At 48.6% G+C, this 12,105-nt stretch overlaps 6 protein-coding genes across 6 annotated transcripts; 3 read left to right on the forward strand and 3 right to left on the reverse strand.

Moving 5' to 3' along the window:
- Positions 1-7: 7 nt before the first annotated feature.
- On the reverse strand, positions 8-1,377 carry BKA55DRAFT_544026 (uncharacterized protein; the record flags this gene model as incomplete). Its single annotated transcript, XM_046190655.1, has 3 exons — positions 8-165; positions 448-946; positions 988-1,377. 3 exons carry the CDS (start codon positions 1,375-1,377, stop codon positions 8-10), a joined length of 1,047 nt encoding a protein of 348 aa, XP_046044602.1.
- A 1,729-nt stretch (positions 1,378-3,106) lies between these two features.
- BKA55DRAFT_579523 (pectin lyase fold/virulence factor) lies at positions 3,107-4,625 on the forward strand. The gene is made up of 2 exons (XM_046193869.1): positions 3,107-3,227; positions 3,276-4,625. The coding sequence occupies exons 1-2, from the start codon at positions 3,140-3,142 to the stop codon at positions 4,421-4,423; spliced, it is 1,236 nt and encodes a 411-aa protein (XP_046044603.1). The 5' UTR covers positions 3,107-3,139; the 3' UTR covers positions 4,424-4,625.
- Positions 4,626-5,674: 1,049 nt separating this feature from the next.
- Positions 5,675-7,179, forward strand: BKA55DRAFT_679590 (phosphatidic acid phosphatase type 2/haloperoxidase). Its single transcript, XM_046198174.1, has 2 exons — positions 5,675-6,055; positions 6,107-7,179. Exons 1-2 carry the CDS (start codon positions 5,873-5,875, stop codon positions 7,049-7,051), a joined length of 1,128 nt encoding a protein of 375 aa, XP_046044604.1. The 5' UTR covers positions 5,675-5,872; the 3' UTR covers positions 7,052-7,179.
- Positions 7,180-7,461: 282 nt separating this feature from the next.
- Positions 7,462-8,196, reverse strand: BKA55DRAFT_579528 (uncharacterized protein). Its single transcript, XM_046193870.1, has 4 exons — positions 8,026-8,196; positions 7,937-7,977; positions 7,843-7,890; positions 7,462-7,784 (listed from the first exon to the last, which is right to left on the reverse strand). The coding sequence occupies exons 1-4, from the start codon at positions 8,144-8,146 to the stop codon at positions 7,635-7,637; spliced, it is 360 nt and encodes a 119-aa protein (XP_046044605.1). The 5' UTR covers positions 8,147-8,196; the 3' UTR covers positions 7,462-7,634.
- Positions 8,197-8,636: 440 nt separating this feature from the next.
- BKA55DRAFT_579529 (ubiquitin-conjugating enzyme/RWD-like protein) lies at positions 8,637-10,109 on the forward strand. Its single transcript, XM_046193871.1, has 2 exons — positions 8,637-9,592; positions 9,642-10,109. The coding sequence occupies exons 1-2, from the start codon at positions 8,879-8,881 to the stop codon at positions 9,819-9,821; spliced, it is 894 nt and encodes a 297-aa protein (XP_046044606.1). The 5' UTR covers positions 8,637-8,878; the 3' UTR covers positions 9,822-10,109.
- Positions 10,110-10,516: 407 nt separating this feature from the next.
- On the reverse strand, positions 10,517-11,578 carry BKA55DRAFT_579530 (uncharacterized protein). The gene has a single exon (XM_046193872.1). The coding sequence runs from the start codon at positions 11,429-11,431 to the stop codon at positions 10,691-10,693; it is 741 nt and encodes a 246-aa protein (XP_046044607.1). The 5' UTR covers positions 11,432-11,578; the 3' UTR covers positions 10,517-10,690.
- Positions 11,579-12,105: the final 527 nt, after the last annotated feature.

Here is a 12,105-nt window from a genome sequence, read left to right on the forward strand (position 1 = left end):
GTAATACCTAGAACGAGAGCAATTGATCTGTCAGATTTGAGGGAATTTGTTTATACCGATTGAGGAAGTTGAATATGTCAATGCCGAGGCAGATGTTTGACACGTGAGGATGGTGGTGAGGAGAAGCCGGTTCGACGTCGACTAGAACCAGGAACCATTCGGGGACTAACCTATCAGAGCTAGAGATTTGCATTGATACTACCCAATTAAGAAGACATAAAACGGTTAACTTGAGTTATGCAATTTGAATTGTGAAATTGCACATTATCAAGGAACTGTTCGTCTCTGTTATCCTTGCAAGCTCTATGTAGGAATGCGGCGATCTCGGTCTTGCCGTGAGGTGGATTGATCGAAGTGGAATTGTCTAATACCGATACTCGCGACCCAATCAGATTTAACGGAGCTCATACTTATTCAGTCAAGCCCAGATGAATCTTTCAATCTCACTGTCCTGTGTTTCCGTGTCATCCCCGTCATCAGACTTCTCATTGCCCTCACAATGTCTCCACTTCTTGCCCATGACCTCTTTGAACTCCCCAGCATCCAATTGCCCATCCATGACCTTCTTTGTGAAGGGACGGGCAACCGCGACACTTTCGAGAGGTCGTAGAGTGGCCTCGACATCTGGGGCAACAAAGAGAACAGCGCTGAGTCTTCGAACACCAGGAGTTCTTCTGACTCGATGACGGGTTGCTCGGATGTTGCCCCCACTGTGAATTACAGCGCACCAACCGGCAAGGACAACCGTTGCATCGCCGGGAACGGGAACCCAAAGACCAGGCTGCTCGGCGTCTTCAATCTCAAGCCCTGATGTTCCGTCTTGGAAGATAATAAACAGTGAGGGTGCCGTAGTCTGTATGGGCACCGCAGCCATTGTCACTTGTCGGGTCGGCAGTATCCGTGTTGTAGTCGCATAGACGGTAGTTGAGATTGCCAGTCTTGTGGACTTGAGTGAGATCAGCACCGATGAGCTCGTGCATAATGGACATGATTTTGAGCGATATAGGTGCTGTTGACCTCTTCGAAGAAGTCCAGGACCTCGTTGAATCCATCAGCGGCCAATTTCTCGCGCAAGGCATCTGGAATACGTCCATTACGAGCGGGCGACAGATCGATAGTGAATTTCTGATCAGAAGTGGTATTGTTCATCGCAGCTGTGTTGAAGATGCCCCGCTTGGGATACGCAGCATTGAGAGATGACGCATTCTCAGGATTGGCCTGAAGATGATCAAACAGACGCCGAATGGCATCATGGGGTGCTTTGACATGGGGTTCGAAGGAGAAGATCGGAACTGGAGCTAAGTGGATGAACCGAAGTGTCCAAAAGCGGGCTTGCGTTGATGGCAACGGGAGCAGGAACAGCTGACGAGACTCCATGGGAGCTCAGAGAAGCAGCAGTGGTGGCCATGATGACAGGATGTTTGGAGTATCAAGTGATGATGTATTGATGGTTTTTTCACGATATGATGAGAGTTGAGGGGATCAAGAGACTCCGTCGTCATCATCAGAAGTGCGGGGAAGGTTGCGGGGCGGAACCTTGACCATGAGGCTTGGGAACTGATTGGCGTTGGTGATAAGGTTGGTGGGTTCTGCCCTGTCGGGTAAACGGGATGTTTCTGAGACCTCATGTGCGGGTTTACCATGATTGACTAACAAATTCGCCGACAGAGACAGACTGTTACAACAGATGCGCATCAGCGTCCACCGAGATCAGCGATATCATAAGCAAGGATATCGTTTATTCAGTAGCAGATGCTCAAGGTTGGTTAAAGAAGGGGGCCAAATAGTAATTTTAACTGAGGAGGTAAAAGAGCTGTCGCTGCGAGCCAGCAGTTGGTCCGATGACCCCTCATTAGGTCTCCTTTACATCGATTCCCGAGTCCAGTAGCGCAGGAACGTGGTCTTGGCATTCGATGATCGCTGGGCTGAAAAGGCCCAGAATCAACCTCGGCGATCCAGCCCAAGCCACCGGCTTCATTTCGAGGGTCTCGGGTTCGACCACGTCGTGGGGAGCCAACTCAGAGCAGGATCAACTTGTCGGGGATGCCACTAGTTTTCAGCTTGATCTGTGCTTGTTCAGCCCTGTGGACGGCACCAAATCAGCATGCTTAAGAATTTCTCAAGGAGGTGGCCAAACTCAAGGCAAAAGGTGTCCATTGCTGTGAGACGGATCGTCAGTGAGAAACAAGTCTCAAACGATGCACCACAAAACAAAAGTGTGGGGTAGTAGTCCGGATCTACGGTGCTATCGATCTCAACATCTGCTGGTTGATCTCCGTTTTAGAAAGGAGATTCAGGCACTACCCCTGTCAGACCGTTTGCTCCAAGGGGATCGAGCCTTTGCGGCTGAATTATAGTTTGATAGTCGGCGCCTTACTTCAGGCACAAGGCGAAGCCACACCACGGCATATTCCGTTTTGCCCTCTCCCCTCACGAACCTCGGGTCCTCGCGAAGCCGGATGCTCGTGGCTGCGCGAGTGGTGGTATTGAAGCGACGCTGTGGCGTGCTTGGCCGTTGCGATATTGATGAGCAGGACTGAGGAGTTCATTTGGGTGACAGTCTCGCACAGATCAATACAGAAATTTGTTGTCATTGCATTTCAAGTTATTGAAAGAATCGGGCGTGCCTGTTTCTTTTGTGAAAGGCCGCCGCTTTGATCTTTTTCTCTGGTCTCATTGCAGAGGTCGACTTCGTACCATCCCTGATCAAGTTGGCGCACTTAGACTCGTAAACGCAGGAAAACACGTTGAGGACGATGATTTGATGGTGTTTTCTTCTTCCAAAAGAGGGTCAATATCGACGCCTTCTCGTCAACGTTAAATCATGCCCTTTCGCATTAAGCACCTATCAGCGCCTCACCCCTTACACCATAAGAAAGTGGCTTAACCACTATTCGACGCCGTCTTTGCGTCCTGCAACCACCTTAACCATTGTCTTACCGTTTCAGGTAGAACCAAGCGAATGATATCTTGAGTGGCTGCATCTGAGGGCGAGATCTCAGCCTTTGACCCTTTTTCTCGGGACCGATGGCTTGATGATCTTGATGCGGGGTATCGGTGGTATATAAGCTCTGTTGATGCCGCAGGCTTTGTACTGACAATACAGTTCTCAAACTAAGACAATCGTTTACTGCCCATCATGAAGTTCAGCCTCACTTTCGCGGGCCTCGTTGGCCTTGCCGCTGCCTCGCCCTTCACAGAGCATGATACCTCTGGTGGTCTCATGCGTCAGTACATCACTTGAAGCCCACCAACATTGTTACTGACTTTTGCAGGCCGAAATGGAAAGTGCAACTGGAAGGACCAGCACTGCTGCGCTATCCCTGACAAGTACAAGTACACTTCCCCCTCCGACTCAAGGAACTACTACGGTTATGGCCGTACTATCTACGTCAAGTCCGGCAAGAAGATCCAAGAAGCTATCAAGAAAGCCTCCCCCGGTGATCGCATCATCGTTGAGGCCGGTACCTATCCTGAGCAATTGGTCATTGACAAGGACGGTATCCAGCTTGAGGGTCGTGGTGCAGTCCTCACCAAGCCTTCGACATACAAGCGCAATGCATGCACTGGTTTGACTCAAGATACGAACAAGAACGAGCTACAGGCTGGTATCTGTATTACTGGCTACAAGGTCCAGACAACCGACTACAAGACTGAGCATAAGCGAGTCACCTCTGTCAAGAGATTCGTCAAGGGAGTTTCGGTAACTGGCTTCAGTGTTCAAGGTTTCTCTGGCATCAACATCGCCATCGTCGGCGCTAAGAACACTCGCATCACCAAGAACAAGCTCACTGATGGTGGTGCTTATGGTGCTCTCACCCTTGGTTCTGTCAACACCGTCTTCCGTGAGAACACTGTCACAGCCACTTCTGGTGGCCCCACCGGTATCTGCCAGGATAACCTTTCCGATGTGCACACTGTGAAGAATGACGTCTCTGCTCACGGCATCGGCGTCTGCGTTCAGACCAACGGTGCAGTTATTGAATACAACAAGCTTCACGACAACTGCGTCGGTATCTTTGTCGACTCTGGCGTGAAAGATGCCAAGATTGTGCACAACTACATTGGCCCAACTCCTCCCCCTTGCGGCAAGAATTCTTTGGGTATTATTCTCGGCAGCGCTGTCGGAATTCTTGTTCGCGACAACACCATTGAGGGACAGCGTGGTACCGATTCTGCAGGAATCGGTATTCTCATCTACGACGATGCTTGTGCTGCTACTCCCGAACAACCTCTTTCTCTTGCTTGTATTACTCTCGGCGGCAAAGCTCCTAAGTCCAACCATAACATTGTTATCCGAAACACCCTGAAGAACAACGACAACGATATCCTGAACCTGAGCAAGGGAGCTGGCAATGTTATCAAGTGCAACACTTGCTCGAACCCTGCCAACATCCAGGCCGGACAGTGCAAGAAGCCTTAAAGGGTTTTGATTTATCTGGTCGTTGGTGGTGCTGATGTCGTATTGCGATGATTACACGATGAACGATGAACTTTTGCAAGCAAAGCGTGAAGAAGGGGGGTAATGGGTAGTGTGTTAGGTCATTGCTTGAAACTAATGGGGTGTAATTCGGTTGAACATGTATTCTATCTTCAATGAAACTTACTTCATGTCTTGTGACATACCTGACTGTCTGATATTTGAATGTGCTCTCTGTTTTCTAACTACATACAGATTAGTTGACAATTTCGAGTTTTCCTCACATATCAAGATCGTTGTTGCCATCTCGAATTTGGTGAGAGGATTCCGACGCGCGTCAACTATTGCATCATGTTGTTGAAATTGAGAAGGTCGTAATCGGTTAACTCATGATTCGTCTAGTGCTCGGCATTTTTGTGGTGCTGTGATGGGGCTCTTGTCGTATGCCGAGACTTCAGCCCTTGAATGATTTTCGCATAAGCTTCCGAAATATAGCTTGAACTCGATCATATCGTTACTTGCTACGTAGTAAATCGCCGATTTGTCTAAATTGTTCATGCCATTGAGTCGATCCCGACTTGGCAGAAAACGACGTGGACTGACCGTTGAGTGATTGCTGAAATCATGTTTTTGGGACAGCTTCGTAGTGGTCAGCCACAGCATCAGCCACCATCCCCTGGCATCTCAACTGTTTGAGCTTCAAGGTTATTTACAGCTCTAAAGTTTAACTGAATTATGGATACTTTAACGTCTTAGAGTTATTGCTTTAGTGCAGCATGACTAAAGCAATAACTCTGACATCAATCTACCTGCTCATTAATGATACTCTGCTATCTTTGTCCAGGCAGAGTTTACGGACTTGTGCTCCGGTGCAACTATGAGCTAACCACTGAATCATCAGCACAAATTAGCAGGTTTCAAACGCCTTGGCCAAGCATCGATCGATGCTCATTCCCGTGTTATTAGCAAAAACAACACAGATCGTCAGAATCAAGCCACACTTGTCCCAAGCCAAGACACATCCCTTGTACACCTGCCAAGGCTATGATTGGTTGTCCGGCACGAAACTGCCGCCTGCAAGCCCGCTCGGCATCAGTCTGCCGTCCAAGGCTCACTTTTCCTGGAAAAAAAGGATTTTGTGCAATGACGTCGACTGTGGCTTTACGTAGCGAATTTGCATGCTGTGACAGGCCTACAGCGCTGTTGGTGTTATTGGTGCTGGCGTGAAACGGTTGAATGACGTTAGTGACGTCAACAGCATGTATCGCCATGTCGCGTGTCACCGTCCTCTCCACGGATTTATAGAAGGGCAAGCAGCCTCAATTGTTTGTGAACGGCAGGACAAGAACCAGCAAAGTTCTTTCAGTACCTATTAATTTTGGGTACAGAGCCGCTCAATCCGTGGTCGGCTTTTCCTTCAACACCATTATCTAGCATCACCAAATCGCCAACATGCCTTTCTTCCGTCGAGAAAAGTCTCCTCACCGGGCTTCGCCTGGCACAAAGACCCGTCACCACCAAAAGGCGGTTCACGACCCTCTTCCCATGTCACGACGCCCTACTTTCGGGCAGTGGCTCAAGGGTACATGGCTCGACATTGTCACCATGGCCTGTATGGGCGCTATCGGTCTTGGTGTAAGTTCTTATCCTTTCAAAAACCCAATTACCAGTCTAACGATTTTCTAGGTTTACTTTGCAAAGCCCGCACCCGCCCGATCGTTCCCCGTTACCTTTTCCGACGGCGAGATAGTCTGGCCCGAGTACGGATATCCTCTCCGAGGCGAGATCGTTCCCATTTGGGCCGCTGCCATGTTGGCTGCTCTTGTTCCCATCTTCGTCTTCCTGGTGATGCAGATCCGTATCCGCTCATTCTGGGATGTCAACAACGCCGTCATCGGTCTTCTCTACTCCCTCATCACCGCCGCCGTTTTCCAGGTCTTCGTCAAGTGGCTCATCGGTGGATTCCGACCTCACTTCCTTGAGGTGTGCAAGCCTGACATGGCCCGCGCTCGCACCATGGGAGGATACAACAACAAGGGATATCTTCAGCTTTACTACACCCCCGATATTTGCACTGGCGACAAGAGTGAGATCAACGATGCTCTTGAGTCTATGCCCAGTGGACATAGCACTGCTGCCTTTGCCGGCTTCGTCTACCTGTACCTTTACCTCAACGCCAAGCTCAAGGTCTTCTCCAACTACCATCCTTCCATGTGGAAGCTCATTGTCACCTACGCCCCTCTTCTCGGAGCTGTTCTCATTGGTGGAGCTCTCACCATCGACAAGTATCACCACTTCCACGATGTCCTTGCTGGTGCCATCATTGGTACCGTCTTTGCTTTTTCCGCTTACCGAATGACCTACGCTGCTGTCTGGGACTGGCGCTTCAACCACATTCCCCTTAACCGTGGTGCTCCTTTCAACTACTCCATGGGTGGTGCTGAGCTTGTTGACGCCGTCTTCACTCGCAAGGTTGGCTGGGGGTCTCACGGTGGTAGCTCTCTCGGACATGGACACGGACACGGCCTGAAGAGTGATGGATCTGAGCACATGCATGGCAACGGATATGACAACGGTTCTATTCCCCGACGACCTGTCGGAACTGGTGCTCGTGGTGAGGAGATGGTTTAATGGGGTAATAAGTTGAGATGCGTTTCTGGGGATGATTGGAGAAGAGGACTGGAGTATTATGAACTCGTGTATTTCTAATTGTCCGATTACGACTGTATGAATCTAATACCTTCACGGCCGAATAAAACCAAAAAACTAAAAAGTTTCTTACTTTCGGTGGCTCCTGCAATTAGTGATGTTATCAGATACTGTTGATTATGCCAGATGTTAAGTTTCATCCCTATCACCGCCCATCAAACCTATAAACCAGAAGCGCAAGCTTCCCAATCTTTAACGATGTATCTTTCTCCTCGGCACTTATTACTAACTAAGCAAAGTTCAGGTCTTTGAGGTCGCCAGAATCTGTCCTCCAGGTCACGTCGAGCACAAATCATCAGGCACTCACGTGAGAATGATGAGTTCTAATGCACCTTTCAAAAACATGTGCTGTGTCATTTGATAGTGGAACATATATCAATATCTACTCCCGGCTACTGTGGTTCTTGCGAGTAACATACTCCATACCCTGCCCTTCATGCTTGTTTGTTCCACGAGTGCTATGCTTAGCACGAGCCTCCTCCTCTTCCTGATCCATCTGCTACTTTCACTCGCTCTTACTGGTGTTATGTTCCATCTTCTTTCCAGGCATGCTGTCTGTCTTGCCCTTCTTCTTTTCAAGCTGTTCTGCATCGTCTCGTGCAAGCTCGGCATCGATTTCGGCACCCCGAGAGGGTTTGTTGCCGTGCATGGTGGCCTAGGCAAGCCATTAGATGTTCGTGTCGCGCCTGCGTGGTTTCTCTGGTGGGACTTACTGCGAAGCCTGGTTCGTGCTTCATGCGGTCTTCAATGATTCTGTTGGTCTGTGAAGCTTAGCCAGTAATCTTATACTTAGAGTTGAGAACTTACGTCGGCCTCTCGAAGCTCATTCATAATTCCCTCTTTGTGTACTATAAACGTTTAGACAAGGCAATGATCGAAAGTATTATAGAACTTACGGTAACCCTCGATGTTGACGTTGGGGTGCGTGCGACCCTCCTCACGAACTTCCTCCCTGCTATAGTGGCGCTGATCTCCGCCTTCATATGAAGAAGGATATCCGACGTTTGATTGGGACATATTGATATTTATGAGCTGTAATTGAATTCGTATTTGTAGAATAGTTGACTGATATGAAGAGCATTGTTTGGCTTTCGGAGCTTGCACTATTTGTAGTGCTTGCTAGCTCAATGGCCCATCATCTGAGCGTCATGGAGGCACCAAACACGGTCATTTTAATGTTTACACTAGACGGCACTAACGGATGATATGATGCGCATCTGCAGTCATTTGGGTAATGATAAGCAAGACATGAGGGCCCATGTCCAATGAAATACGATTAGCATGTTGGGCTTGTCATGATGAGAATGACTTCGATGTTGATCGAACATTGGGAGAAGAACAGTAGCTGTCTTGGCTGTCCGTGCTAATCAATGGTAGTAGGTGAATGCTGAGGGGCGGGAAGTGCCGAAATAAAGAAAAGGGAAAGGAAGAAGTGCCTGGCCTCACAGAGCCGCTCAAGATACTATGCCTATTCACAATGCTCTTAGCCAATTCCATTCTTGCTGAAGTTGCTTCACTCAGCCCAGGGTAGCTGAGCTGAGCCTAGATGTCAAGATAAGATAAGAGCTTCGGAAAAGATAAGATAACGACACCTGTCGGAGGCATTTTTCACCCGTCATTGGTGAATTTTCGCCCGCCGCGTATCAATTTCTACAAACCACGCGTAAAGTGGCATTTATTGCGGCGGCACTGCCTCGGTATTGTCCTTTTGTTGATCTCACAGGTTGCTAAGAGACTGTTCTTGTCGTCATGTCTTCTGATGAGGGGTCCCAAAATGCCTTGCCGAAGGAGCTCATGGAGCTCCAATTAGGTCAAATTGACCTCCTCATGGCAATGTATGCATCGGATGATGCGATAGCCATGGACTCTGCGGCGTCTGCTCTGATTGAGAGGCTGAGGGACTGGTGCGCAAATGACGGGGAAGCCGCACCCAAGTTTTCAGAGACAGTTGTAAACCTCCAGCTTAGGGTCGATATTGAAGATGAGGATTCTTCAACAAGGACTTTACAACTCACATTGACAGTGCCTTTGACGTGCCAAAAAGAAGAAGGATTAACAGAACCACCGCCAATAAAGACCAGAATACAACAGCCGGACTGGATGAGCAAAGGAGATGTTGCAAAGCTGAATACGGAGTTACCCGATGAAGATATTCTTTCAGTCGTTGAGCATATAAAAGAGGCCGCATCTGAACACCTCTTGAGTTTGAAGCAAGTTGAAATTGCGAATACCCCAATAGCAGACGCGTCGTTAGTCCGAGTCTGGTTCTACTTCCCCTCCATCAGCACAAGGGCAAAGCGAGATGATCTCGTCAACTATGCACCGACCTACGGACTCACTGGCTTTCTCTTAGCTGGCAAGCCAGGTATCCTGTGTCTGGAAGGAGGATCAGTCGCGGTTGATGACTTTATGAAGTTCATCAAGACAGAGAGCTGGGGCGACATTCCCGCGCATCACAAAAAGGTACGTCAAGTATGCGGATGGGCATGAGAAAGGCTGACAGTGAGGGCAGGTCAGCGAGCGATATCGAGAGGAGGTAGCGGATCTGAAGCGTGCCTTTTCGGACATGCAAGAGATCACGGATATGATTGAGAAGAGAGGAGCGAGAGGGAATCGTGGTGACATGAAGGCTTTGGAAGCATGGCTGATTGAGTGCGGGCTTGGTGAAGCGTTCGGTAAGATCCTGATGTAAATATCAGCTCTCGAAAAGGCAGCTATAGAATGCAAGAGACATGAATGAATCAGGACAGACTCTGGCCCAGGCTGAACGTTGAGAGGCTCAACCCAGCGGCTTGCTCTTTGTATTTCATTCTCTGCCCTCTGGATCGCGAACAATTTATTGCAGACGGCCTGATTCTGCTATTGTGATAAAGGAAAAGGCAAGGAAATGGTTGGCTACTTCAACTTCGTGAGCTGTTCCGGTTCGGATTTGTTGTAAAGTTACCTTGATATCTTTAGTCTTGGTTCAAAAATGCATGACATCAAAAAGGAATATAAAACTACCTCCCAGTTTCTTATCTATCTCTGTTTTCTGCGCCTGTTGGCTCAAGTATCTTTAAAGCACTCGCTCTTGGAAAATAATATTCAATTGTTAAAACTCCTTGATCATCATGGCATTTCCTATCACGACGTTGACTGTAACGACTGATGAGGCCCCAGTAGATAATAATACTGCAGGTGATGGACAGATTGCAGGATCCATGCGCTGCTCGAAGGAGGACTGTAATAACTGAGCTGAAGCAAACTCCCGCTTCTGCACCGCTCGTAAGCCTCAACTATCGTTGCCACCGTGGCATTCCTGAAAGAAGCTGTCTCGGGAAATAGACAAAGGCTGAGATTGAATCGTCCTGAAAATTATGAACAAGGTCTCAGCTGTTTGTAATCATGGTTCAAAAAGATAGTATTTGTTCTGTACATAACATTACGGGTTGAAATTTTGTATTCATCGGGAGATAGATATAGATATATTCTAAATGCGAAAGATGCGAAGAACGCCGGCTCTGACATAAGAAAATGCGTAATAAAAACATGAAAACCCCAATGTAGCTGCTTTGCCCGTGTTCAAACACTCTCGGCGTAACCGGCCTCCTTAGCTGGCTTCTGCTTCTTGGTAAACAGTTTCTGTCCAACCTTGTCTGTCATCTCGTCCGCTTTGTCACCCAAGAAAGTCTTGATGCATCCGTACACACCAGAAGTGAGCCACAAGATGGAGTTGACGAGATCGATCCAAACAGCTGTTTTCATGGCGCCGGTGCTGGCGCCCTTGTACTTGTCGTCGCTATCTCGGTGGAGAAAGATGCCGGCGAAGATTCCGAAGACGACGAGCCAGGTGATGAAGAGGATGAGATCCCAGGCGAAAGCACGGTAGGTCTTGAACAGCTTGAGCTTGCTGCCGATGAGGGGAAGAGCGCCGAGGGGAGTAAGCACAACGAAGAGAATAGCGGTGGTGGCCGAGAGGCCAGCGATGACGAGAGCGAAGTACCATTCTGGGGAGAAGCCGTAATCGGTGTCCTGAGCCTTATCGACGCGATGGCCGTAGAAACCGCAGGCGATGATAGCGAAAAGGAACTGAAGACCGCGACAGACCATACGAGGTACTGCTTCGAAGGTCTTGAGCCAAGTCTTTCCCATGGCCTTTCCGGTCTCGGCGCCTTCGTTGAAGGCATGACGGCCAGCCTGTCGACCGAGTTCCTTCTTATCAGCGGCGCGGAATTCGGAGGTTGCGCCAGCGAAGGATCTGGCAGTATTGCCGAGCTCGATGGCGGTCTGGCCGGCCTTGATAGCGTTGTCAAACTTGCCCATATTGAAGTTGAATTATTGGTATTAAAGTGCTGCTGAAGATGATTTGCGTGTTTCGCGTGTTGATGATAGCAAATGACCAAAGAATGGAATTGAACTGCACAGCAGTGTAGAAAAAGAGAGAATAAATAGACGATGAGTCGTAAAGCGATAGTGATTTGGATAACAGAACCAACAGAAGTAGATCGTCACATCTTTATACAACATCAATGACCAACGTCGTGAATAGACGCTGATGCGCTTTCTCATGTTAGACAATCAGCAGCCAATCAACGATGAAACGAGGTCATTAACAAAGAGGCCCAGCGCTATTCATTGCGCCCAATCGTTTGTTGCTTGCCGTTAAGACCTGGCGCTTAGCGAAACTGGGGCCTTTGTTAGGCGCTGCCTCAGAGCCAATGGAGGCGCGAGCGCTGGGGAATAAAGAAACTAGAATAGAACAATTGGAAGAAATTAAAGAAAAATAAAGCCAAGGGCTACGCGTTTAAGAATGCCAAAAATAAGTTCAGTCGATCAATGGGGAATGACTGTTCGTGAAAGAGAAAGCTTTGTTGAGAAAGCTTTGTTGAGAAAGGCGTGCTCGCTTTTGTCAGTGGCTACACCCGCTATTGGCTCTACCGAATCCTGAAACTGCTTTCTTTCAGCGTTTGTAAATGGCCTCAAGGCTCAAGACAAAG

This window comes from Fusarium redolens (assembly GCF_020744475.1).
Source record: "Fusarium redolens strain MPI-CAGE-AT-0023 chromosome Unknown BKA55scaffold_17, whole genome shotgun sequence".
Taxonomy (NCBI): Eukaryota; Fungi; Ascomycota; class Sordariomycetes; order Hypocreales; family Nectriaceae; genus Fusarium; species Fusarium redolens.

Bases quoted from the DNA above. Each gene is read 5' to 3' on its own strand.
- BKA55DRAFT_579530 (XM_046193872.1), bottom strand. From the start codon at position 11,431: ATGGGCAAGTTTGACAACGCTATCAAGGCCGGCCAGACCGCCATCGAG.
- BKA55DRAFT_579528 (XM_046193870.1), bottom strand. From the start codon at position 8,146: ATGTCCCAATCAAACGTCGGATATCCTTCTTCATATGAAGGCGGAGAT. The intron at 7,891-7,936 runs GTAAGTTCTCAA...TAAGCTTCACAG, and splicing joins ATGAGCTTCGAGAGGCCGAC to ACCAACAGAATCATTGAAGA. The intron at 7,785-7,842 runs GTAAGTCCCACC...TGGCTTGCCTAG, and splicing joins AGCACGAACCAGGCTTCGCA to GCCACCATGCACGGCAACAA.
- BKA55DRAFT_579529 (XM_046193871.1), top strand. From the start codon at position 8,879: ATGTCTTCTGATGAGGGGTCCCAAAATGCCTTGCCGAAGGAGCTCATG. The intron at 9,593-9,641 runs GTACGTCAAGTA...CAGTGAGGGCAG, and splicing joins TTCCCGCGCATCACAAAAAG to GTCAGCGAGCGATATCGAGA.
- BKA55DRAFT_679590 (XM_046198174.1), top strand. From the start codon at position 5,873: ATGCCTTTCTTCCGTCGAGAAAAGTCTCCTCACCGGGCTTCGCCTGGC. The intron at 6,056-6,106 runs GTAAGTTCTTAT...ACGATTTTCTAG, and splicing joins TGGGCGCTATCGGTCTTGGT to GTTTACTTTGCAAAGCCCGC.
- BKA55DRAFT_579523 (XM_046193869.1), top strand. From the start codon at position 3,140: ATGAAGTTCAGCCTCACTTTCGCGGGCCTCGTTGGCCTTGCCGCTGCC. The intron at 3,228-3,275 runs GTCAGTACATCA...TGACTTTTGCAG, and splicing joins TACCTCTGGTGGTCTCATGC to GCCGAAATGGAAAGTGCAAC.